The 25832-nt window shown below is 36.4% G+C and overlaps 1 protein-coding gene across 1 annotated transcript in view; it reads right to left on the bottom strand.

The window, feature by feature from the left end:
• Positions 1-764: 764 nt before the first annotated feature.
• LOC134375130 (NXPE family member 2-like) overlaps positions 765-25832 on the bottom strand; it is a 29613-nt gene continuing 4545 nt past the window's right edge. Inside the window, 1 exon segment of the mRNA XM_063093311.1 lies at positions 765-943. Within this exon segment, the coding sequence (XP_062949381.1) occupies positions 765-943 (179 nt within the window).

Below are 25832 nucleotides of genomic sequence, written 5' to 3' on the forward strand. Positions count from 1 at the left end.
TTCCGATCCTCACCAGTTCTATAAGTCAGTGAATAGCACGTTTATTCAGATAGATAACTCTAGACTATAATCTTCTTTGTGATACTAAAGTGACCCCAAATTTGAGCACGTCAAGAAAATATTACCTTCTGACTCCTTGCAAAATTTTATCTCAGATGTCTTCAATACACCACGGATACTTTATCAAGCAATCCAAGGGAAAACATGTATCTATAGCAAAAGCATAACATCAACATTTCATAAAAGGTCAGATTGATAAATCTATCAATTGCTACTATTTTTATATTGTGGTGTGGTGGTAAAAAAAAAAAAATTGCAGGAATTAAAACAAAACCAAACAAAACATGTTTTAGTTTCTACCAAGAGTTTCTAAGCACACTGTTTTTCTACTAAAATCCAATCTGTTCCATAGTTTTGATTGAGCAAAGCTAAATCTTTTCTTTTAGGGAAAATCAGGTCTATTTTTAAGGAGATCCATTCTGATCATAAAAATATATAGGATAGAGTTCTAGGAAATATGTAAGGCTTCCCCACATTCCCAGAACTTCGTAAGATGATCCCAAAGAACAAATCCTAAATGAGCTTGGAAATAGGGAGGAAGGCCATCCATATGCCACAGTATTAGAGACCATCTGCTACTGAAATGCAGGAGCAGACATGTTGAAAGAAGACATTAGAACTGGCCTGTGCTATTGCTTTTTGAAAAATTATGAGAATCCTAGGAAATAAGTAGAAGAAATTATCGGAGAACTCCACTGATCCCTTCATTTAAGGGGATAAGAGCTAGAGGTGTGGTTGGGACCTAGAGTGAACACTGTGAAGTCAACAGCATCTGAAGCATTTGAGTTGAGAGGCCCAAGAACAAGTACAGCCACGTCATGTAGCAGCCTGTGGGCAGTGGGCTGATACTGTGGGCTTTTGCACAGTGCAGTGGCCACTGGCACTAGAAAAGAGAAAGGGCCACATAACAATAGATAGAACAATTTGTTAGCAGATGCCTATGTGACCTTTATTATATCCCAGCCATTATTTTAAATTAGTGGTTCTCAACTAGGGTTGGTTTCGTCCCCCAGTGGACAATTGGAAATGTCTGGAAACAATTTTGGTTGGCACATCTGGGAGGGGACTGCTAATCTCATTTAGTGGGTTAGAGACCAAGGATTCTGCCAACCATTACAGGATAGCCCCCACAACAGAGAATTATCAGGGCTAAAATGTAAATAGTGCCAAGATTGCAAACCCTTGTTGCATTTATTTATTTTATTTAATTTTTAAATTTTTTATTTTTTTTGGCAGCTGACCAGTACAGGGATTGATCCCTTGACCTTGGTGTTATCAGCACCACACTCTTAACCAACTGGGCTGGCTATTACATTAATACTAGCCTAAAGAAAATTTAAGGTAAAATAATTTACATAGAGGACAATATTATTTTTAATGAAAAGGTATACTTCACAACAAAGATATTTTAGTTATGAAATTTTGGACTCTAAATAATATAACCCTGAAATATGTAAAGCAAATACTGTTAGATATGTAAGGAATAATTGAAATACAGTAGTTTTTTTTATAGCCTTATTGAAGTATAATCAGCACAATAAATGGCATAAATTTTAAATGTGAAATTTCATAAATTTTGATATACAAGAGTACTTCGAAAAGTTCATGGAAAGATTTGTATTATCTTTTAATTCTATTTTCCATGAACTTTTTAAAGTACCCTCGTATGTGAAATTGTTGCCACAGTCAAGACCATGTCCCCCACTCACGCCTATTTATAATCCCTCCTTCTACCTTCTTTCTGACCTTCCTCCAATTCCTAGTCCTCTACTGATCTGCTTTCTGTCACTATACATGACTTTATATCTTCTGGAGTTTTATGTAAATGAAATTACACAGTATGAGGGTACTTCAAAAAGTTTGTGGAAAAATAGAGTTAAAAGATAATACAAATATTTCCATCAACTTTTTGAAGTACTCTTATATGTACTCTTTCTTTTGTGTGCCTTCTTTCACTTGGTGTATTAGTTTTGTGATTGATCGATGTTGTTGCAAGTATCAACAGTTCGTTTCTTTTTATTGCTAAGTAGAATTCCATTGTATGGTTTTACCTCAGTTCACCTTTTGATGGACATTTGGATTGTTTCCAGTGTTTGGATATTATAAATAAAGATGCTATGAACATTTATGAACAAGTGTTTGATCATGACCTTAGACCAGTCTTTTGTGTCTCTTGGGAAAATACGTAGGAATGGAATGGCTGGGTAATATGGTAAGTGTATATTTAACATTTCAAGAAATTGCTAAATTTTTTTCTAAAGTTATTTTTCCATTTTACATTCCCACCAGCTATGTAGAGAGATCCAGTTGCTCCACATCCTTGCCAACATTTAGTATGGTTAGTCTTTAGAATTTTAGACATTTTCATGAATAGTATTTCATTGTACTTTAAATTTGTATTTCCCTAATACGAATGGCTAATAATTATATGTACTTATTTGTTATCTATATATCTTCTTTGGTGAAATGTCTTTTCAGAGCTTTTGCCCATTTAAAAAATTGTTTTTTGTGTTAGGGGTATTCCAGAGCAACAGAGCCAGTATGGTGTGTGTGTGTGTATCAGTTTGTGTATATACGAGTATGCAGAAAGAGGTACTTATTTTAAAGAATTGGCAAACATGATTGTGGGGGTTAGCAAGTCTGAAATCTGCAGGGCAGATCAGCTGGCTGGAAACTTGGGGAAGAATTGGTGTAGTCTTAGGTCCAAAAGTGGTCTGGAGGCAGAATTTCTTTTTCTTCAGAGGACCTCACTCTTTTCTCTTAAGGCCTTTAACTTGATGGATGATGCCCATGTACCTTATAGAGAGTAATCTGCTTTATTCACAGTCTACTGATTTAAATGTTAATCACATCTAAAAAAAAAATATCTTCACAGCAACATTTTAACTGGTGTTTGACTAAAAACTGGGTCCCATGACATAGCCATGTTGACACATAAAATTAACCATCACAAGCTTATTTTATTATTGAGTTTTGAGAATTCTTTTTATATTCTGGATTAGTGTCCTTTATCAGATATGTGATTGGCAAATATTTTTTCTCCCAGTCGGGCTAGTATTTTCATTCTCTTAACAATCTTTTTCTAAGAGAATTTCTTAATTTTGATGAAGTCCAGTTGATCAGTTTTTTCTTTTACGGATCATGCTTCTGGTTTTATATCTAAGAAATCTTTCCCTAGCCAAAGGCATAAAGATTTTATCCTTTGTTTTTTTCTAGAAGTTTTATAGTTTTAGGTTCTACTCTTAGGTCTATGGTCCATTTTGAATTAATTTTTGTGTATTGTGTGAGGTATGGATTGAAGTTCACTTTTTGCATGTGGATATTCAATTGTTCCAGGACCATTTGTTTAAAAACAGTAATAGTTTTTTATAGACTAATTATGCAAAACACATATAAGGATATAAATAACAGAATTAATAATGTGCCTTCATTTAGAGGCTACAGATTCTTTAAATGTTTATGGGTCATTTGCAACAATTGGTCTTATTAGGCATACATAAGCCCTTGATTTAGGCCATAACATAATAAAACTGAAAATTAATAGTAAAATAAATAATAACATCAAGCACAGAAAAACCCCATGTCCCCATCTCATTTTGATATGATCAAGAAAGCCCTTTCAGTTGGACACCAGAGCAGCTGCTGCTGATGTTCAATTCCAATTGGTTGGTCTTGAGGCTTGGCTTGTCTTCTCCAAACATCTTGTCAATAATTAATGTCAATCTTGATAAACAATTTATATGGTGATCAATCTACAGAAAATCTTGGCTAAATCACTGGGCATGGTGACTTTGAAGAAAGTTGTTTCCTAGGGACTAAATAGAACAAAAAACAAAAACAAACAAAACCTCTCCAAAACACTAGAAGTAACGTACAGTCTGTCTTATAGGTCTGCCAAAATTAGAGTCAACTTCCACTTTCTGATCTTAAAGAACCAGGCCTTACTTTGGTACTTTAAATCCTCCATTATTTGGAAATATTAGGACACCAGGAGATAGTGATTAATCAAAGGATTTAATAACTTGATTCCCAATAAAACATAATGTTAAGCAACATTAGGCTTCTAGTAGCACCATGGCTTCTTCAGCACATGCAGAGTCTGTGTGCAGATTACAAAAAGACATCCCATTCTCTGGGCTGAAGCAAGCTCACACTAGTATGCACAGGTGTAGAAGACAGAACACAACTGGATTTCAGCCCCATTTACCCCTCAGGCAGGATGCTATCGACACTGCACAAACTGCATTGTTGTATGTGGTGACCCTATCTAGCACTCTCCCAAAAATGGGGCTCTTCATCTTAATTGTCCCGGACCTTCTAAAGAGTGGTGCAGGTATGCCTTAGCCCATTCAGGCTGCTATAACAAAATACCATAGACTGGGTTGCTTGTAAACAACAGAAATTTATTTCTCACAGTTCTAGAGGCTGGGAAGTTCAAGATCAAGGGGCTGGCAGCTTTGGTGTCTGGTGAGGGCCCATGTGCTGGTTCACAGATGATGCCTTCTTGCTGTGTCCTCACATGCTGGGAGGGAGAACTTGCTCTCTGTGGTCTCTTTGATAAAGGTACTAATGCCAGTCATAAGGGCTCTGTGTAATGGCAGGCAACTTTTAAATGGAGCACATAAAGACTTTTCTTGTCTTCTCATGGCAACCATATGGGCTCATGATAACCTCCTGTCATAACTGGCTCTCCTTGTTTTGGGAAGTGAGGGGCAAGTTTGTTTGTTTGTTTGTTTTTAAAATCTGTTTTCTAATAAAAACTCTGGTAGTCTTGAAAGAGGTTTTTGAACAAGTGATTTTGAAATGCTATTTTTCTCACCCTTCAGTACAGAATATCTAGGAAAGAGGCACATAGTATTGCTGTAACTGAAGAATGATAGACAACAATCATAATCTGTTAATCTCATCTCTTTCTCTGAGGAAAGAAATATTCTTAGACAATGAAGGGTGTCAGGTTTTTATGAAAGGTCTCCCTAAATGCCACTTTTCCAAATCAGTCTTGGGGTAGTGATTAAATCAGATTAGATTAGATGAAGCACATCCAGTTTTCTTGCCTCCATCCTGAGCAATTTTAGTTTTTCATTTTCTCAACATTATCTTTGCTTCATCTTTGCAAAACCAAGGAGTGTTTTTGCCAAAACCAGCAGTGTGTTAAAGGTGAATTTAATCCTTTGTTTCTACAGCAATAGAAAAACTATGTAGTTTTGGAATGGCAAATTTTCTTACTTCTACTGCTCATGGTTTCCAAAAAACTGAAGTTTAATTTTAGCTAGATGCTCCATTATCATGGATAAAAGTTTATGATACATTATGAATTAAAAAAAAATTAGAAAACAGAAAAAAAGTATGGTCCCAATTTTCAAAAATTATATATACAGACAAAAAGGTTATAAAACTGAATGGAAAATTACATTATGGAGAATGTTTTGGTTTACAAAGTGATGTTTTTTATTAGGTGTATATTTTCTTATTGAATTGTCTAGTTGGAAGAAACTGTTATTTTTGTTTACTGTTTGTCTTGTTTATTTTCCTTATCAAAAACATTCTTGAAATTAGACCTCAATTTTTTGGAAACCGTGATGACTACAACTGAGGAAATTGCCATTTTAAAACACTAAAGCTGGGCTATCTGGGTTCAAATCCCAACTCTGCTACTAATCAATTCTGTGACCTTGGACCAGTAAATAACTTTTTCGTGGCTCAGCTTTTTTATTTCTAAAGCGGGAATAGTTCTAGTAACTAGGAGGTAAGGTTGACAGAATATGCTGATGCATTCAATATAGGGTATATGAGTGCTGGGATGGGAGAGAAGGAGGAGGTGGAAGGAGAGAAAGACAGAGTTAAATGTACATTCAAGGGTTTTAGTAAATGAAGGTGTTCTTTATGGAATAGAGAAAAATATACGGGGAGGAGGAGGTCTGGGAGGGAAAATTAGTTTGCTGTTGCTCAGTCTCAGTCAAATTTCAGCTGCCTGTTAGCCATCTAAGGGAAATTAGGTGGTTGGACATACAAATTTGGATTTCAGGAGGGAGGTCAGCGCTGGAGATACAGATTTGGGAGTCATCCATATGTGTGTGGCATTTGAAATCATGAGACTGGTTGTGGTCATCAAAGAAATGATTGTTTTTAAAGAAGTGATCCAAAGACTGAACCCCAGGGCATTCTGATGTTTAAATGTCAGAGAGAGGAATAACTAGCAAAGGAAATGGAAAAGGATCAGCCTGTAAGGCAGGAGCGAACCAGAAACGATTCTTTTGTGATTAATTGAATTAAATGCTGCTGCCAAGTATGTCAAGTAAGACTTACAGTTATCATTGGATTTAGCTATTCAGAAGTGATTGGAGACTTTGATGAGAGCAATTTTGTTGGAGAGTTGCAGACAAAAGCCTGACTGGAATGATTTCAAGAGGGAATGGAAGGAGCAAAATAGGAGCAGAAAGTATAGCCATTAAACAAAAGGTTTTGCAATAGAGGTGAAAAACGGTATGTAATGTCTTTGAAATAATAGGTGAAATTTATTGAATTACCTTTGTGACAAACACTGTTTCAGGCACTTGAATTAACTTGTTTAATGAGAAATAAGTAGTATAGGCAGTCCTTGCTTTGTGTGGTAGTGCAGGACTATACAGGCCAGAACTACGCAAAGCAACCTTAATAATCAGTGGGAAAGATTACGATTGTTCTGTGACCTTCAAAAATTTTTGTTAAAACATTCAGAACTCTCTTATTGTTGGCTATTAATGTATTTGGAGTGAAAAAATAGTAAAACTAATATTATTTATAGTACACTGTAATTTAGGGCATTAGAAGCAAAGAAAATTAAAGCATTGCATTTTATTGTGGGAAAAAAACTTATCAAGAGTAGTTTGAAAGTGTTTACCTTCTCATTATATAAATTACTAGATGAAGCAAGCATCATTTCTACAGTTGCCATATTCTTTTCTATGTTTGGATCAGCTTCCAGCATTTTATCCTTTCTTCTTTCAATGTTGTGAAATACCTCCAAGAGTCAATTTAACATGAAGTTTTTGCTGGTGTTGCTTCCCCTGGGACATCTTCATCCCTTTATCCACAAGCACTTTCCCTCTTCATGTCCATGAGTTCATGTTCACAACGTCTTTCAGGCTGCATATCTGGAGTCTTTTGAACAGTGGTGGTGTCAACATTCCCATGGTCAGCTGTTTCTTCTATAACTGCATTTAAGCTCAACTTGAATTTCAGTTCCAGCATGATTTTTTGTATTTTTATTGCACTTTCATCTATGCTGGCTAATTCCCTGTTTCATTTATCCAGTTTTGTAAAATGCCATTTGGATTTGTCAATGGGAGACAAGGAGGCAACATAACTACATGCTTTGCTGTCTGTGCCTGAACTGAATAACTGATCACTGGTTGACTTTGAAAGAGGTGATATGATTGGTCACTGATCATGATATGCGTCTGTTGTTTATGTAGTATTTCTGGACTGAGGAGCTAGCAGTAAAGTTTGTACTTTATGCAATTACTCACATTTAATATACATGGTAGCTGAAATTTGAACCATGTCATCCAGGGACTAGTGCTATTTAACTAAACTATGATAACTGAGAATCCTGCATAACAGAACTGTGCAAAGTGAGGACTATCTATACTTATAGCTTTAAAGTAAAATGAATTATTCATAAAAGGATACACATATTTTTTAAAAAACACTCAACCTGAAGTTGTACATATATATTTCTAAAATGCTACAAATAAAATAATTACACATAAACATATACACTCAAATAAGCTCTTCAAGGGAATGAATGGAGACCCATTGAAATACTTCTTCCTTTTCTTTCTACCTTTTTTCCTCTCTCTACTACTATTTCCTCTTTCTTCTTCTAGTTGTAAAATTAAGGCTCCTATTGATTTAAATGAAAAACATATAGTAGTGTGTGTATGAAAATAGGAACTACAGTGGGGGGAGGGAAGTAGTTGTGGAGGGGTAATTTTATATAACAAATGGAAGTCAGCTAAGTCTATTGAGTTGTATTATTAAGTAAAACATACATCTACTGTATGAACCTACCAGTTCACTTTTAGGTATTTACAAAGACTTGTACAAGAGTGTTTGTAGCAGCTTTATTTGTAATAGCTCCAGACTACAAACAACCCTGATGTCCATCAACAGATGAGTTGATAAATAAATTGTGGTATGGTATATCTATACAATGAAGTGCTATTCAACGATAAAAAGGAATGGACTTAAATGTGGAATCTAAAAAAGACAAACTTATAAAAGCAGAGAATAGAATGGTGGTTGCCAAGGGCTTGAGGGGGTGGGAAGGATGGGGAGATGCTGGTTAAAGGGTACATAGTTTTAGTTAGAGAGGATGCATACATTCTGGAAAGTTATTGTAGAGCATGGTGACTATAGTTAATAATTATTATATACTTGAAATTGCTATGAGATTAGATATTAAATATTCTCACCACAAAAAATATGTGCAGTGATAGATACATTAATTAGCTTGATTTATTCCTTTCACAATGTATACATATATCAAAACATCACACATACACATGTACATGTACAAAAATATGTATATACATATAATTTTTATTTGTCAATTATACCTTAAAGAAAGAAAGAAATAGTAAACCTAAAATGATGGAGCTCTGTGGGAAGAAAAATGTATGAATAGCATAATAAAGATATTACCTGAAAGAAAAGGAACAGACTACTGATACATGCCACAACATGGATGAATCTTAATTAAGCTGAGTGAATGAAGCCAGACCAAGAGTAAATACTGTATGATTCTATTTATATAAAATTCTAGAAAATGAAAAATTTTAAAAAGTTGGCCACCTTTGTTACCAACTTGTACATAAAAGGAAAAGCTGATTTGGCTAAATCAAGGTAAGTTGGTTTGGCTAAGGACGATGTTCTTGATGAATGAAGTACTGCTTTGCCTTTGGTGATGGGAGTGATCTTAACAAAGAATGGTACTTACTTAGTAAACAGTTTCCACAGCCCTCGATGCTGGAATTGAGTTCCTGTCACATCTACTGCTTTGTAGCTTAATATTAACATCCTTCCTCCCCCAAATAAGAGGTTGTGGCAGCCCTGTTTTTCACACATAGTTCATCTGAGGTTCACCTGGTAATTAGGGTGGACATTTGTGTTTGATAATTGCTTTTATCCAAAGGAATAAAACTTCTCTTGTCTCTATGACAGGTAAGTAGCTACAATTTGGAGCCAGATGCCTAAGTTAAGCTCTTATAGAGACTGGGAGATAAGGGGCACTATTTTCCTCAATGTTTACATTTCAAAGGACTCCCAGGTCCTTGAGAAAGACATTCCTGGGTTGTAAAGCTGGCAAGAAGTTTATTTAACTTTTGAAAAGATTTATATATATCTCAAAGGGACAGAGAAAGAATTTACAATTACTAGTTTTCTAAAGGAAATGCTCTAAGAAAAGGAGGGGGTCTCTTTCCCTTTTTACACCAGGGGGCAAATTTTTTTTTTTAAGGTTTGGATTTACCTTTACAGTACTTATGATCAGAAATTCCATGAATGTAGTCCAAAACATATTTCTGATCATTGAATCTCACTGGCGACTGGAGAAAGTCTCCAAATATAATTACTTTTGAAGAGAAACTTTCTTCTTCCAGCCACTAATTAAATGATTTAAATCATTGTAAACTGAGCTCTTTCTTGGTCTGTACACTACGTCAACAAATGAAGATGTTTTCAGGTACATTTAACTAACCCTGTTTTGGAGAAAGCCCTTTAAATTAAATTCTCTTTTATTCTAATAGCAGTGAATATTAAACACCAAATGTTATGCCCACTGAGCACTGGGAATATGTGGTAACCAAGACAGTCATGCTGCCATCCTCCTGGAGCTTCTGATCAGGCAGGGAATGAGACATTTAACCAGTGGGATTACCAGTGGTAACCAGGACCATGAGTGCAACTCACGGAAAAGCATAATGTGCCATCTATCGTACAGCATAGGAAAGTGTCCTAACCTGTGACTGCAAGAGATCAGATTATGGAAGTCCTGTAAACCTTATTAAGGATTCGGGATTAAAAATTCAGTGTCTTGATCATGCTCCTAGAATTTACGATTCTTTGGGTTTGGTGCAGCTCAAGAGCCAACATTTTAACAAGTTCCTCTATAAGGATTCTGCTGAAGTTAGTCTGAACACTTCCTTCTGAGACACCCTGGGCTATGAAACCTTTGAACATTTTAAAGCCAGAGATTGATAAAATTGGATTTGAATGGATTGGTGGAGGGAGGGGGCCAGAATGGTTGTAGGAGAGTTAGGGGGCTACGTAGTTAGGCAAAGAATGACGGTAGCTCGGACTAGTGGGCACATGTATAGAGAAGTGACAACTATGTCAGTAAACATTTAAGAGGTATTTAGGACGTGGAATATGAATTTGTGATTGTTTAAATGTGAAAGGAGTTGTTGAAGGAGAGGTAGAAATTAAGGATGACTTCCAGGTTACAGACTTGAGTGATGGCTGGATGGAGGTGCTGTTTCATGAGGTAACGAACACTGGAGGAAGAGCAATTGGGGTTGAGGTAGGAATGAGGAGTTAATATTTTGGACCCAGAGCTGCCGTGTGGAGTTGTTTAGCAGGCAGTTAGGTACAGCAGTTGGACGATCAGGTGAGAGGTCTGGACTTGAGATGCAGATTTGAGAGCAGGAAGCTCAGAGTTGGTAACTATAGATGGAGAAGGCAAGAAGGTCCAGAATGAAACCAGAGCAATGTCAGAATATACTTTGGTAGGGAGAGGAAGGGGAAGAGGAGCCAGTGTAGATGTTGAGAAGGTATGGCTAGAGGGATGGAAGGAAAAACTGGGAGAGTGTGGTATTTGTGTGGCTATCTGTGTAGAGTGGCACCTGGTTATTTACTATAATTTAGCAACAGCATGTTAAAAACATTTCATTTTCATTTCCAATCATATGTTCTGGAGGGTGGATATTTTCAGTGCCATGTATGATGGTTCTATCCCAGGCATCAGGCGCACTTACATTGAGGTCTTAAAAATATCCTTTAGGATAAGAGAGTTAATATAGCCATGAAAGTCACCGAGTTTCTCTCCTTCCAAATGCACATCTTTAATGTTTTCCTTGTCATTTTGGTGTCTGGGCTTCTCAGGAGTGAACACTCAATGGCCTTTTGACCTGGTGGATGAAAACATTGACAGGTGGTTTCCTGCTACCAGGTCAATTTCTCGGGTGATATGTTCGTCTTTCACTGAGAAGCGCTTCAGAGTAATAAATGGGAGTCCGTGTCTTTTCACTGAATGTGAATATTTTCTCTGCATCTTGAGTACATGGTTTTTAGGCAATCCAGTTCCATGATAACTTTTAAAAGAATTAGGATTGATGGAAAAATAAACTCTAGATTTGTTTTCTGAAATAGAAAGCATCTATCACTTTCAAATATTTGACTATAGTAGCCTTAAATCTACCCCCCTCAGGCCACCAACCCTCTCTCATTCCATCTGGTTGAGCTGTCACCCTGTCAAGCCTGGTGGCCTGTCTCCCTCACTGCTGTGGTTGTGGACACATGACCCTGTCCCCTGGCCAAGTGGCTGGTTCAGGGATGGGCACATGGCCCATATAGACTCCTTCTGGAATAGATAAGTGGATGGTAGGGGAGAAAAATCTTTTTTTCCCGTTGTGGTTGCGAAGCTGGAAGTATGTGAACCTGGGTCAGTTGGCAGCACCTTTCCTACTGCATGGTGAGAGCTTTTCTGAAGAAGGAAGGTGACCTGCAACCAGAAGCAAAGTTGAGAAATAGAGAGAGATGAGCCCTGATGACACTGTGAGAGGTGGGTCCAGCTGTCATTTTAATCCCTGTATTTAAGTTATGTGATGATATCCCTTCTTAAGCTAATTGGCTTGCTTAAACTTTTGTCCTTAGCAACTGGAAGAATCCTAATTAATATAGTGACCCAGTGATTAAAGTGTTCACTTTATTGTTGTGGTAGACAACAATATTATAATAAATAATACATAATAAATAAATAATAAATGGTTTTAAATACCCTTTATGGCCCAAAGCCTACTACCGTATTCCCCTACTGTTACCATGACACACACAAAAAGAATAATCAAATTGTGACTTCTTAATTTTAAGTCACTTAAGAACATTATGCTCCTTTTCAGGAAAATAAAATATTTGTGAGGGAAGAGAACATACAATATTTGCTAGATCCCTTTGAGGAATCTCTCTCTAGAAATGATACTTGCTCGCTCTTTTAATACTTAACTAGAGGACAGAGAGGGACCTACCTCAACAAGTTGCTAGGGTTATGATTGTCTTCACCAGGGCGCATTTATTTCTATCCCAGGGAATGAATAAAAGGAGTCAGATTCTTGTGCTGTTGTGTCTACAGAACTTGAGTATCTAACACTCAGCACCAGTTGAATTTCTAGCTTAGTCTGGGGGCAGGATGAAGGTTTCACACTTGTGACAGAAGGCTTAAAACTGTGATGTAATGTTTGAACATTGCTTGGTGTTGCCTGAGAAGTGAACAGAAACTTTCGATTGGTCTCTATTTCTAGGTGTCCTGAAATTTCCATCTCATTGTTTAACAAGTCTCAAAGTAAGCCTAGCACAGAGAAGGACTCATTTCAGATTCTGGTAAGATTTCAAAACATGTAAGATAATTAAACTTAGAGGATTGTTGCCTGGAAAGTGCAGAACACTAGCTCAGATGAATAAAAACTGGAATGACAGAACTTTTATTAGATCATGTGAAGAGAATGAATATTTAAAATATTCGTGTGTGTGTGATAGGGAAGTGAATACCAGGGGTCTTCAAAAAATTCATGGAGGGGAGTGACATCATCAAGTAGTAGAATAGATGACTACCTGCATCACACCTTTCCACATGTAACCAATTTACAACTATTACAAAGCAAAGACTGCCAACCTGGGACCACTTGAATAGGAGAAGAGACCTACAAAGTTCATGAAGGCGTAAGAGGCAATGGTGAGAGGGTGTAGGGATAGTGCCTATTGTTCTGAGCCAGCCTGGTACAGAGAGGGGGACTAGCTGTTAAACAGGCTGGAGATAGCCACAGCAGCACCCTTCACAAAAACCTGCTTGGAGTCTGCAGGGGAAAGGAGGGATTCAGAATGCACCATAACAGCCCACACACCATAAAGACCACTGGCAGGATTCTTGCAGCCTGCATAGGAGCAGATGGGTGCAACTGGCAGGAGAAAAGAGCTGCCTAGAGGCTGGTAAGTTATTGCAAGGGATGCATACAAGGCTGGCCCCATGGGAAGTGGTTGGAGTGCAGGAGAAAGGCTGGCCCACTGGGAGAACATTGGGCACAGCATGGGTAGCTGGTCTTGGTGGAAATTGATCAAGGCAGTAGAACTGCAGGGGGCTCAATCTGCAGGAAAGACTCCTTCCTGGGTTGGAATTTCCACACAGCCCAAACCTGGAGGGGATTAATGATCCTCACAAAAAGCTTTCTTCAGAGAATCAGCAGCAAATAGCAGTGTCCTCAAATGCCTAGACATCAACATAAACACACAAAGACTGAGAAAGAACAGAGAAATATGTTGCCACCAAATGAAACAAATGAAGCACAGCAATGGATGCAGAGGAACAGAAGATCTATGAAATGTCTGACAGAGAATTCAGAATAACCCTTTAAGGATGTTCAGGGAGTCACAAGAAAATACAGATTGAATGATATCTGGAAAATAATTCAGGAGCAAAATGATAAACTTGACAAAGCAATAGAATCAATTTTTTAAAAAAGTAGAAATTCTAGAAATAAAGAATACATTATCTGAATTGAAAAATACAGTAGAAAGCTCCAAAAGCAGACTTACTTAAACAGAGGAAAGAATCAATGAACTTGAAGATAAAACACATGAAATTATCCAACCAGAGGAGCAAAAAGAAAAAAAGAATAAGACAAAAGAAACAAATACAGCAAATGTGGTATTCCTTTCAAGTGAAATAACCTCCACATACTTGGCATACATACAGGAGAAGAAAAAGGAAGAGATGTAGAAAGCATATTCCAGAAAATAATGGCTGAAAATTTCCCAAGTGTGGAGAAAGATACTAGCATCCAGGTACAAGAAGCTCAGAGGTTACTAGCCAAATTCAATCCATGGAAGAACACTCCACAGCACATCATAATTATGAAAAATGAAAGACAAAGAGAGAATAGTGAAAGCTGCAAGAGAAAAGAAACACATAACATTCAGTGGAGCCCCAATATGTCTCTTAGTGGATTTCTTAGTAGAAATGCTACAGGCCAGAAGAGAATGGGATGATATATTCAGAGTGCTGAAGGAAAAAGACTGTCAGCCAAGAATTCTGTATCCAGCAAGACTAATCTTCAAATATGAAGGAGAAATAAATTCTTTTTCAGAAAAATAAAAGCTAAGGGAATTAACACTAGACCTGCCTTACAAGAAATGCTAAAAGGAGTTCTTCAATCTGAAAGAAGATGACACTAAAGAGCAGCAAGAAAACTTGAAGGTATGTAACTCATTAGTAAAGTAAGTTCACAGGCAACCTCAGAATACTCCAATGTTGTAAGGGTAGAGAATAAACCACTTACATCTTTAGTATGAAGACTAAAGGACAAACCTGATGAAATACTAACATATACAGCACTGTATAAGAAAAAGGCAATATTAAAAAATGTATCTTGAAACAACAAATTGTCAAAAAGTTGGGGGAGAATGATGCCAAAATGTAGAGTTGGCTTTGGTTCTTTCCTTTTTCTTAGATATTAAAGTTGTTATTATTCTAAAATAATTTGTTATAATTATAACTTTATTTTTGGTAAGCCTGATGGTAACTATGACACAAAAACTAAGAAGAGGCATACTAAAAATAAATAGTGAGAATGCAAAATGTAAAGCTAGAGAAAAACCACTGAGCCACAAAGGAAGACAGTAAGACCAGAAAAAGGGAAAAATGGATCTACAAAACAACCAGGAAAAAAAAAAAAAAAGAAAAATGATGGTGAATCCCTATATATCAATAATAACCCTCAATGTAAATGGATTAAATGCCCCAATTAAGAGACACAGAGTGGCTGAATGCATTATAAAACAAGAACCAACACTTTGCTGGCTATAAGAAACTCACTTAACTGATAAAGACAAACACCAACTAAAAGTGAAAGGATAGAAAAAGTTCATGCAAATGGAAACCAAAAAAAAAAAAAGAAAAGCAGGAATATCTATACTTATATCAGATAAAATAGACTTCAAGCCAAGGAAAGTAAAAAAAAGAAAAGGAAGATCATTATATAATGATAAAGGGATCAATTCAACAATAGGATATAACAATTCTAGATATATTTGCACCCAGAGCACCCAGTTATACAAAGCAATTATTGTTGGACTTAATGGGAGAGATTGACTGTAGCATAATAATAGTTGGATACTTTAATACACCACTTTCAGTGAAGGACAGATCATCCAGACAGAAAATTAAACAGGAAACATCAGAATTAATTTCTACTATAGGCCAACTGGACCCAATGGACATTTATATTATAGAACATTTCATCCAAGACCTGCAGGTCCACATTCTTCTCAGTGGCACATGGAACATTCTCTAGAATAGACCATATGTTACGTCACAAAACAAGTCTCAACAAATTAAAAAAAATCAAAATCATATCACCCTTGCCTAACCACAATGAAATAAAACTAGAAATCAACAACAAAAAGGACACTGGAAACCATATTAATACATTCAAATTAAACAATGTGCTCCTAGACATATTGGTACAGTCACTGTGAAAAACAGTATGTGTGTTCTTCAGAGAACTAAAAATAGATCTACCATAAGACCCAGCTATCTCACAACTGGATTCACCCAAAGGAAATGAAATCAATATATCAAAAAGACACCTGCACTCCCACGTTCACTGCAGCACTATTCACAATAGCCAAGATGTGGAATCAACTTAAATGTCCATGAATGAATGAATGGATAAAAAAGCTGTAGTGTATATACACAATGGAATACTACTCAGCTATTAAAAAAAAGTATATCCTATCATTTGCAGCAACATGGATGGAACTGGAAACCATCATGTTAAATGAAGTAAGTCATGCACAAAAAACCAAATGCTACATGATATCACTTGTATGTGGAATCTAAAAGAAAACAAATTTTATAGAAATAGAGAATAGAATAATGGTTACAAGAGGTAGGGGGCAGGGGAGGAGGAGGAAAAGGGGTACAAATCTGTGCTATCTACCCGAAGTGAATCATTGTGCAGTATATGAATGTGTTGAAACCACACACTGTACCCCACAAATATGTACAAATAAATGTTAAAATATTTTGAATAAAAATCAAAAATTTCATGGACAGATTCATATTATCTGTAAATTCAATTTTTCCTTGAATTTTTTGAAGTACCCTTGTATTTAAAAATTAATACAAATCTAAAAGGTGAATACAACCATGAAAGACTGACAACATAGAAGGATTACATTTAGGAAATTCATAAAACTAAACTTGAATTTTAAGATTACGATAGAAAAAAATGTGCTTTTTAAAACCTTTGGGAAGTGGTAAATCCACTGGTGCAGTGTAGAAATCTCCTGTGAGGTAAATAAGTTTTCATTTCATATGGTCATTGACAGCATTTAATTCAGTCTGTTGGCAAATTTCTGAAATCTGTCTGCCTTCCAAAAGGAGCTGGAAGGACTGAGGACTTCATCTCAGTCTTGTATTTTTCATTCACTTTTTCATTCTCCAGTAAGACAGATACCCTTCAAAAGCAATATTCGGCACTGCTATATTTGTATACAGCCCTTCCCATACACTTGCAAATATCAAAAGGATCAGCCATTTTTTTCTCCTGCCTTGGCATGTGGAGAATGTAGCACAGGTACACAAGTTTTCAGATGAAAGATGGATTAAAGAGTCTCTCAACTTGTGCCCCTTACCAAGTGGTGGCTGACATGCACACATTTATTGTTTGTACCATGTTAACAGCTGTACAAGGTTGAGTGGATATAAACATGAAAAAAATATATCTCCTGCACTTAAGTAGTCCATAACCTAATGTAAATCCAAATATGAAACATAGTAGTGTATAGGCTCTTCACCATTGAGGCTGAGGTTGGTAATGCATCCTTCACTTCCAAAACAAGGCAGTTGATGACCTGGGACCCACACTCAAGACATTGCCCTTGTCAAAATCGTGGTTTAACAAACTGAGTTAAGCAACTAGAGCTGTCTATGAAGTCTAGGTGTTACCCAAGCCAAGCTGTCTCTTGGTAACTGGGAGGGGGGGTGTTGGTTCCAGGATCACCCCCTCCACTGAGGGTACCAAAAACCATGGATGCTCAAGTCCCTGATTTAAAGTGACATAGAGTTTTCATCCTCTGGTATACTTTAAATTATCTCTAGATTACTTATTGTACCTAATATAATGTAAATGCTCTGTAAATAGTTGTTATACTGTATTGTCTAGGGAATAATGACAAGAAAAAAAGGGCTGTATTTATTCAGTACAGACTATCATAGGCCTAAGTGCATTTTTGATCGCAGTTGGTTAAATCTGAGGATGCAGAACTCAGATATGGAGGGCCCTCGGTACTCCTGAAAGGATTTCAGAAAGTAGTTTGCAGCAAATCTCCTCTTTACAAACAGGGATCTACAACATGCTTGTTTATTTGGGATTTAGAGCATACTTTTCATTAGTTTTCTAGTTTCCTTCCTCCCTCCCTCCCTCTCTCCATGCATCATAGCAAATTAAATTCCTTTAGTTATTCACCCCTGTTTTCACAGCAGGTGCAAGATGCCCTGGTTAACACAGCTGCAACTGCTAAGGTCTTGTGCAGCCACCTTACCCCTATAATACACGCCAACTGCAATCACATTGTTCAGTCTGTCCTTCCCTTGCTTTCCACCATTGCATTTTGAATCTGAGAACTCTAAGATAAGATTTGGGTTGTCTATGCTGATGTACTCTGTATGCATGTCATTTCATAAGAAGCTTTTTTTCTGTTTGTTTCCCCCAGTAGGAGATGTGGTTGTCTTGAGAGACAGAGGTTTTTTCAGGATACTTCCTTGGGCCCCATACGAGTTCACTTGGCCAGTTGGTTGTAGTGATTCCTCATCGCTGGATTACAGCAGTTAGGCTCCCCTCTGGGCTTCCAGTGCTCAGCTGCTAATAATTCTACTCCTTCTTTACTTCCTTGAGTTTGTCTTTCACAAAGTTTCACAAAACCTTACCAAACTTATTTTATATTCTGTTAGCTTTTTATTCTTTCATTTACCACTGCCCTAATCTAGTTTGTGTATATGCCTTATGTTTTCCAGTTATAAAAGCAACAGTAAGATATTAAAAATACTTAAATTATTCAAGAAATAGCAACTGGCATATCTTGAGCCAGAGTGCTTTGGTTCAGACTTGCTGGTTGGGTTAGTCATTTAAACTCTTTAAACATCTGAAAAGTGAGCATACTTATAGAATATAGGTAGTATTTCATAGTGGTTAGAGTGAGAGAGTTCTGACGTTGGGCTCAGATCTTAGCTCTGTCACTTATTTGCTGTCTAATCTAGGTCAAATTTACTTAATCTTTTAAAATTGCAGTTTGCTCTTCTGTAGTCCAAGGATAATATCAGCTCCTGCCTCGTGAGATTGTTGTTATGGGATATGAATGTAGGGCATTTAGCACGGTGCCTGGCACACCTTAAGTGTTCAACACATGATAGCTGTTCTTAGGAAAAACACACAACAGGGTAAAGACTGACAAACTAAAATTCAGATATGTAGCTTTCTAACTTTTTTTTGACTGGTTTAATATTATTCTGACTCTTGAGGGGGAAAAGTAAAATTTTTCATCACAGGTTAATGTCTCTTCTAGCCTAAGAAGGTATCTTTCAGATGATTTCCCCATTTCTTTTGTTGGTAAATGGATGATCTTAGAGGATTCCTCTCCCTGCCATACCCCCTTGATCTCCCTCCTTTCGTTTTCCTTCTCTTCTCTGGTTGGTATCTGGGCACAGAGAGCAGCTTACACGACCTTGTGGTAGCAAGAGATTTCTGTCCTAGCAGATATCTTTCTCTGCTGGTTCCCACTGAACTCTGGTTGACTGTAATTCATGCTACCTCAGTTTTGAGTGTCTACTGCTATTCTTTCTGCATCTGGTGATGCTTTTTGGCTGATGTAGCCAGTGGTCTGTTTTCCAGTCAAGGGAAATGCAAGATGGTTGCTTTTAGGAGAGTTTGTCATCACGCCCACTGACGACTGAGCTCACACTTGACTCTGAATGATGCTGGAGACTCAGTGTGCCAGCAGCAGCCCTCTCCCCCCACCCCCTGCCCTTCTTATCGTTCATCTGCACCATCTTTCCACTTGACTAATGGAACAATGCACCCTGCAAGCCATTCTTTTGCCAAAGTACCAAATGGAAGGTGAAATTCAAGTCCCCCCTTTGCTTTTGGCATCACCTTTAACTATCCAGGGTATTTTTACTGTATCTTTCCTAATGTTGGGGTGAGGGGGCAGAATTAAGAACTTTACTTGATGATCTCTCTATTTCTTTCTCTCTCTCCCTCTTCTCCCTGGGCTCCTTTCCCCAGTGCCCGAAGGGATTTCTACATTTCCTCTCTAGGTAGTAGGAATGCCGTATCTCCTTTCTTGCCTACCTATGGCTTTTTCCATGCATGACTCTGATCAAGTTGGTCAGACTTGATTCTCATGATATGTAACATATGAAGGGATATTAGAAATCCTCTTTTTTTCTCCTCAAAGAACCAACCAGCCAAACACACCAATCAATCTAGTTTTCAAGTTCTTCTGTTTCTGTGCGCTGGAATTCTGATTTTGAAGATCAAAACTGAGCAATACTTCTCTTTCTCCCTGAAATGATGAAAACTGTTGATTAGGTAGGTGGGACTTATAGGATACACAACATATGGGAAATGAAATTTACATCACTTTAATATTTCCAGAATATTATTCTTAGGATTTCCATTTGTTTATAGAAAGGGACCATCAAAAACTAGAATAGTCATTCATGATTCTATCTCCAAGAAGTAGTCACTGTTAATAACATTTTCTAGCTGGGTGCTAACTGGGTGACTTAGAAAAAATTACTTCACCACTCTGATCCTCAGTTTCCTTCTCTGTTAAATGGGAATAACTCCTCCCATCTTCCCACAGAGGATTGTTTTGATTCAAAATGACATTTTTTTTATCATAGAGGAAATGATTATATGTAATTGTATCTGATTCTTGATTTTCTATCCCTGTTGCAATACACTATTATTCCAATATGTGTGTTTTTATAGTACATTTTAACATTTGGTAAAACAAATATTACACATCTCTTATTATCTTATTAAACATCTTTTAAAATAATTTCTGTCAGTTATAATTTGTTTATTCTTTCAAATGAACATTGGAATTACTAACTTCTTAAACACTTTATTGATATTTTAATTAAGATTGTCTTATGTTTGTTATATTAAACATTCTAATAAACAGGTTTTCTCTTCTGGACCTCAGTAAAGTTTGGTAGTTTTCATTATATGTTTCACATTTCTTATTAAGATGTTTCTTATGTATTTTATGTTTCTTGTTTAAATGGAGTTTTTTCCCTGTTAAATTTCTTAACTGATTACTGGTGATATGTGTATATATATCTTTTTTTCTCCTTTTTTGCCATTTTTCAAATTTATTTTCAAAGATAAACACATATACCTGTTGGCTTTTCTGTATTTTTTTAACCAGTTACCTTGCAGACTTTGACTAGTGAATTTTCATTTGATTTACTTAAGTTTTCCATATAGAGAAGCATCATCTGAAAATAGAGATTAATTTGTCCTCATTTTACTAAAATTTATTGCTATGGATTGAATTGTGTCCCCCCAAATCCATGTATTAGAAACCTAATCCCTACTGTGACAGGGTTAAGAGGGAGGGAAATCCTATTATGATCATTGAAGGGTGGGGCCTTGAAGAGGTGATTAGACTTTGAGGACTATGCCCTAGTGAATGGATTAATCCATTGATGGTTTAATGGTGGTCATGGGTGTGGTTCTGATGGCTTTAAAAGGGGAGTGCATGAGAAGCTCTCTCTCTCAGCTCAAGCCATCCACTACGCGATGCCCTGCATTGCTGTGTAGAGTCACCACCAAGAGCAAAGCCCTCACTGGATTTATTCCCTGGACTTTGGACTTCTCAGCCTCCAAAACTGTAAGCAATAAATATTGTTTCTTTACAGATTACCCAGTTTCAGGTATTTCTGTTATAAGCAACAGAAATGGACTAATACATTTATCAATGAAAAAAATTTTCTGTCCTTAATTGCATTGGCTGGAACTTCCAAAAACATGCTAAATAATAATGAACACACTGCTCTTGTTCCTGACTTTAGTGAGAATGGGCTCTAGTATTTTATCATTAACTTTAATGTTGGCTGTGTATATGAAATAACTATTCTCTAATAGATGAAGACAGTTTTCTATTTTTAGGAGGCTTTTGTGTATATTTTAATATTGCATTTATTTTAATTATTTTTAATCCTTGCATTTATTAAAATAATTATTTTTTAATATTGTGAAGTATTTATGCAACTAATTAATTGTGCTACTGGATTAGCATGTTATTTATATTAATAGTGAGATTAGTTTGTGATTTTCTTTTATGTGCTCTATTTGTTGGGCTTTGGTATTAAAGCATTGCTAGTTTGGGGAAATGAATTGGGAAGTGTGCCATCTTTTTCTATGCTCTGGAACAGTTTAAATTGTATGTGATTATGTTCCCTCAAAGCCCTGATAGAGCTCAATAGTAAAATTGTCTGGACATAGTACAGCTTTTGCAGTTATTTCTTAGGTAAAAATTTCAATATTTTTCATGATTATTGGTATCCAGATGAGCTACTTTCTCAAGTCATTTCTGGAAGTATATGTGTTTTTAGAAAATCATGCATTTCATCCTTATTTTCAGAATTTTTAGCTTAGAATAGTGCATTTAAATTTCTTAATTTCCATTATCAAGTACATCTCTACTTGTGAATAAAGGCTAATTCTCACTTTTAATGATTTGGATGTGTTTTCTGTTGCTTAAATCTGTAAGAGTTTTGTGGATATTTTCAAAGAAATTAGCTCTAGGAATTCTTTATCAAATCTTTTTATTTTCTAATAATTTCTGCTTTTATATTTCATTTCTTCTCTTTTAGGCTTCTCTTTTGCCATTTTTCAAATATATTTTCATTTCTCACTTTTAAAAATAAGTATATTTAAGGCAATGAAATTTCTTCTGAATATATTGTGCTTATCATATCAGTTTTAAATTGTAGATTTTGTTTTTATACATACAGTGATCTGTGATTGCAATTTTTTAGCTTTTGTAAAAATTGACTATAATTTACAAATACAATGCACATATCTTAAATGTACAATTTAGTGAGTTTTTTTAATTGAAGTAAAATTTACATACAGTGAAATGCACGTGTTAATTGTACAGTTTGATGAGTTTTGACAAATGTTTACATCTGTGTAACCAACACATCACCCAAGATACACAACTTCTCCAGTACCCCTGAATGTTCCTTCCCGCCACCTTCCACTCCCCATGGGCAACCACTGTTATGAATTCTGTCACCACAGATTCATTTTGTCGATTCTTGGACTTCATATAAATGACATAATATAGTATGTGCTCTTTTGCATCTGGCTTCTTTCCTTCAGTATAATGTTTTTTAGGTTAATCCATATTATTGCTTTTATCTGTCATTCATTTTTTAAAAAAATTGCTGAGTGGCATTCCATTGTTTGACTATGCCACAATTCGTTATCCTGTCTCTTCTGGATGGACTTTTGGGTTATTTCCAGTTTGGGGTTATTGTGAATAAAGCTGCTCTAGGCATTCCTGTAGAAGTCTTTTGTGAATGTGTTTTCATTTCTTTTGGGTTAATGTTTAGTGAAATTGCTGGGTCAAGGGGTAGATGTATGCTTAATTTTATGAGACTGCCAAATCGTTTTTCTAGTGATTGTGCTATTACGTGCTCTATCCAGAAATACATGAGACTTCCACATCCTTGCTAACAATTGGTATTGTCAGTCTTTAATTTTAGCCATTTTTTTTAGTATAAAGTAGCATATCTTTGTGGTTTTAATTTATATTTCCCTGATGGCTAATGATATTGAACATCTTTTTGTGTGCTTTTGGCTATTCATGTCACTTTTTTGGGTGAAGTGTCAGTTCAATCCTTTTGCTCATTTTTAAAATTGGGGTTTTTCTTTGGTGGCTGCTGTTATTTGAGTTGTTAAGAGTTCTTTACATATTCCGGATGTAAGTTCTTTGTCAGATTTATGTATTATAAATATTTTCTTCTAGCCTGTGGTTTATCTTCTTTTGCAGTGTCTTTTGATGAATAGATCATTTTAATTTTGATGAAGTTTATTTTAATCATTTTTTTCTTTTATGGTTGTTGCTTTTTGTATTTCATTTAAGAAGTAAAATTTTACCTACCTAAATATTGCAATCATATTCTATTATTTTTCTGGCAGCTTATGGTTGTAACTGTTTGTCTGATCTTATCATTCATCCTAAGTTAATTTTTGTATTTGGTATGCAGTAGAGGCCAGGGTTTATTATTTTTTTTTTCATTTGAATATTCAGTTGTTCCAACACCATTTGTAGAAAAGACTATCCATTTCCTGTTGAATTATTTTGGTGCCTTTGTTGAACAATAAGCTGAGTGTATTTGTGGACATTCTATTCTATTTCTGTAATTGCAGTTTTGATATTCTCTTTGGCCCATGCATTTTTTAGGAATAAGCTGATATCTTTAACAGCTCTAACTTATGATCCAGAAAACCATTATTTCATGGCCATATTAGTACTGAAGCTGAACAGTTGTTCACTTAAGTAGGAATATCCATCTGTTAAAGCAGTAGTTCTTAAACTTAGCAATATGCATGGGAAGCTTTAAAAAAAAAATACAGATTTGGGGGCCACACCCCAGACCTAATTTTCGGGGTGAAAACTGGGGAATTCCTTTTTAAAAAGCTCTCCTGTCAATTCTGAGATCCCTAGTCAATTTGAGAGCCATCGCCCTAAGTACCACACCTCACAGCAAAGAGCAGACTTACGATTATACTGAGACTTCAGTGGATTCAAAGTTTTCTATTATTTCAATGTACGTACAGACTGGAACTTCAAGAAAGGGAAACATACAATTAGCCTGTTAATCTCCTCAGGCATTGAAATTAACATGAATCTCAGGTCATCTCTGAATGGCCGTCTTTTTAATTTGGGAGGATATAATGTTAATTATTGTTGTAATATATTTAAGATTATATAGGGCATTGTAAACAATGGTAAGGTGTTTAGATTCTATTCTCTATTTGATGGGAAGCCACTGGAAAATTTTGTCATGTGACCTATTGCTATTTACATTTTTAAAGGATCATTGTAATCATTTGGGGTAGGGGTGGAAGTGTAGAAGCAGAGAGACTGCTTAGGGATCTATTCTTTCAGTGTGGGTGAGAGATGATCTGCTGTGGGCTAGGGTGGCAGCCGAGCAGATGGTGAGGAGTGGTAAAGTTGTTGTGTAGATAAAGTTGACAGGACACATTGATGGACTGGATGGGAAAGACGAGAATGGATGGAATTCGGGAAGAAGCTGGAGCTGTAGATATGGATTTGGGAGTTATTGGTGTATAGGAGTATTTCAAGTGATGAGGTTGATGGGGAAACTAAGACTCAGAGATGATAAATAACTTGCTGAAACTAAGACTCAGAGATGATAAATAACTTGCTGAAACTAAGACTCAGAGATGATAAATAACTTGCTGAAGGTCACGCATGAGGGCTGTGACTGAGTCAAGACCCAAGTACGTTGATTGCAAGAACTAGCATGTTGCTGGTCTGCCTGGTGCTTTGGCAGGTGGTGTAAGGAACCAGGAAAAGCAAAGATGAAGCACAAGCAGGGCATCCAAGAAGGCACCCTGGAGCTGGGACACTGGTCCTCCCCTGCCTGTGGACTCAGACTCAAACTGGAACTTATACCATCGGCTCTCCTGGTTCTCAGGCCTTTGGACTCAGACTGGAACTTATACCACTCGCTCTTTTGGGTCTCCAGATTGCTACTTCTCAGCTTTCATAATTACGTGAGCCAATTCCTTATAGTGTATATCTATATATATGACTATATATTCATATATACGTATACACACACAGAGACACACATATCCTATTGGCTCTGTTTCTTTGGGGAACCCAGGCTAACAATAGTCAGCATCACCAAATATGTAGATACAGTGCTTTGCTGCCTGTGTACAGTCGGTTCTGCTGTAAAACCACCCACTGTACAAAATCACCCAGTAAAAACCACAGGAATTGTGGAGAAAAGGGGGCTGGGCCACACATTCAAAAACTTCATCAGTAATGCATTGTAAAAAGATAAGACCTGTCTGGGATGATGAAAATGTTTTGGAAGTTAATGTAGGTGATGGCTACACAACATTGTGAATGTATTAAATCCCACAGAAGTTTACTCTTTAAAATAGTTCATTGTGAATATTGCCTTTGTTAAAAAAAGATAAGAATTAAAAAAAATGGTAGCACAGCTGTACACATGTTAAATCTTTAAAAAATGCTTACATACTACATTTAATCTGGCATTTTACCTAGTTAAAATAAATAAAGTGATGAGGTTGGATGAGATCTCCTGAGGACTCAGTGTACGGAAAGCAAAAAGATGTCCTTAGGCTTGTTCTGGGGAAACATTTAAGACAGCTTTTAGA

Source organism: Cynocephalus volans, chromosome 4 (assembly GCF_027409185.1).
Source record: "Cynocephalus volans isolate mCynVol1 chromosome 4, mCynVol1.pri, whole genome shotgun sequence".
NCBI classification, from domain to species: Eukaryota; Metazoa; Chordata; class Mammalia; order Dermoptera; family Cynocephalidae; genus Cynocephalus; species Cynocephalus volans.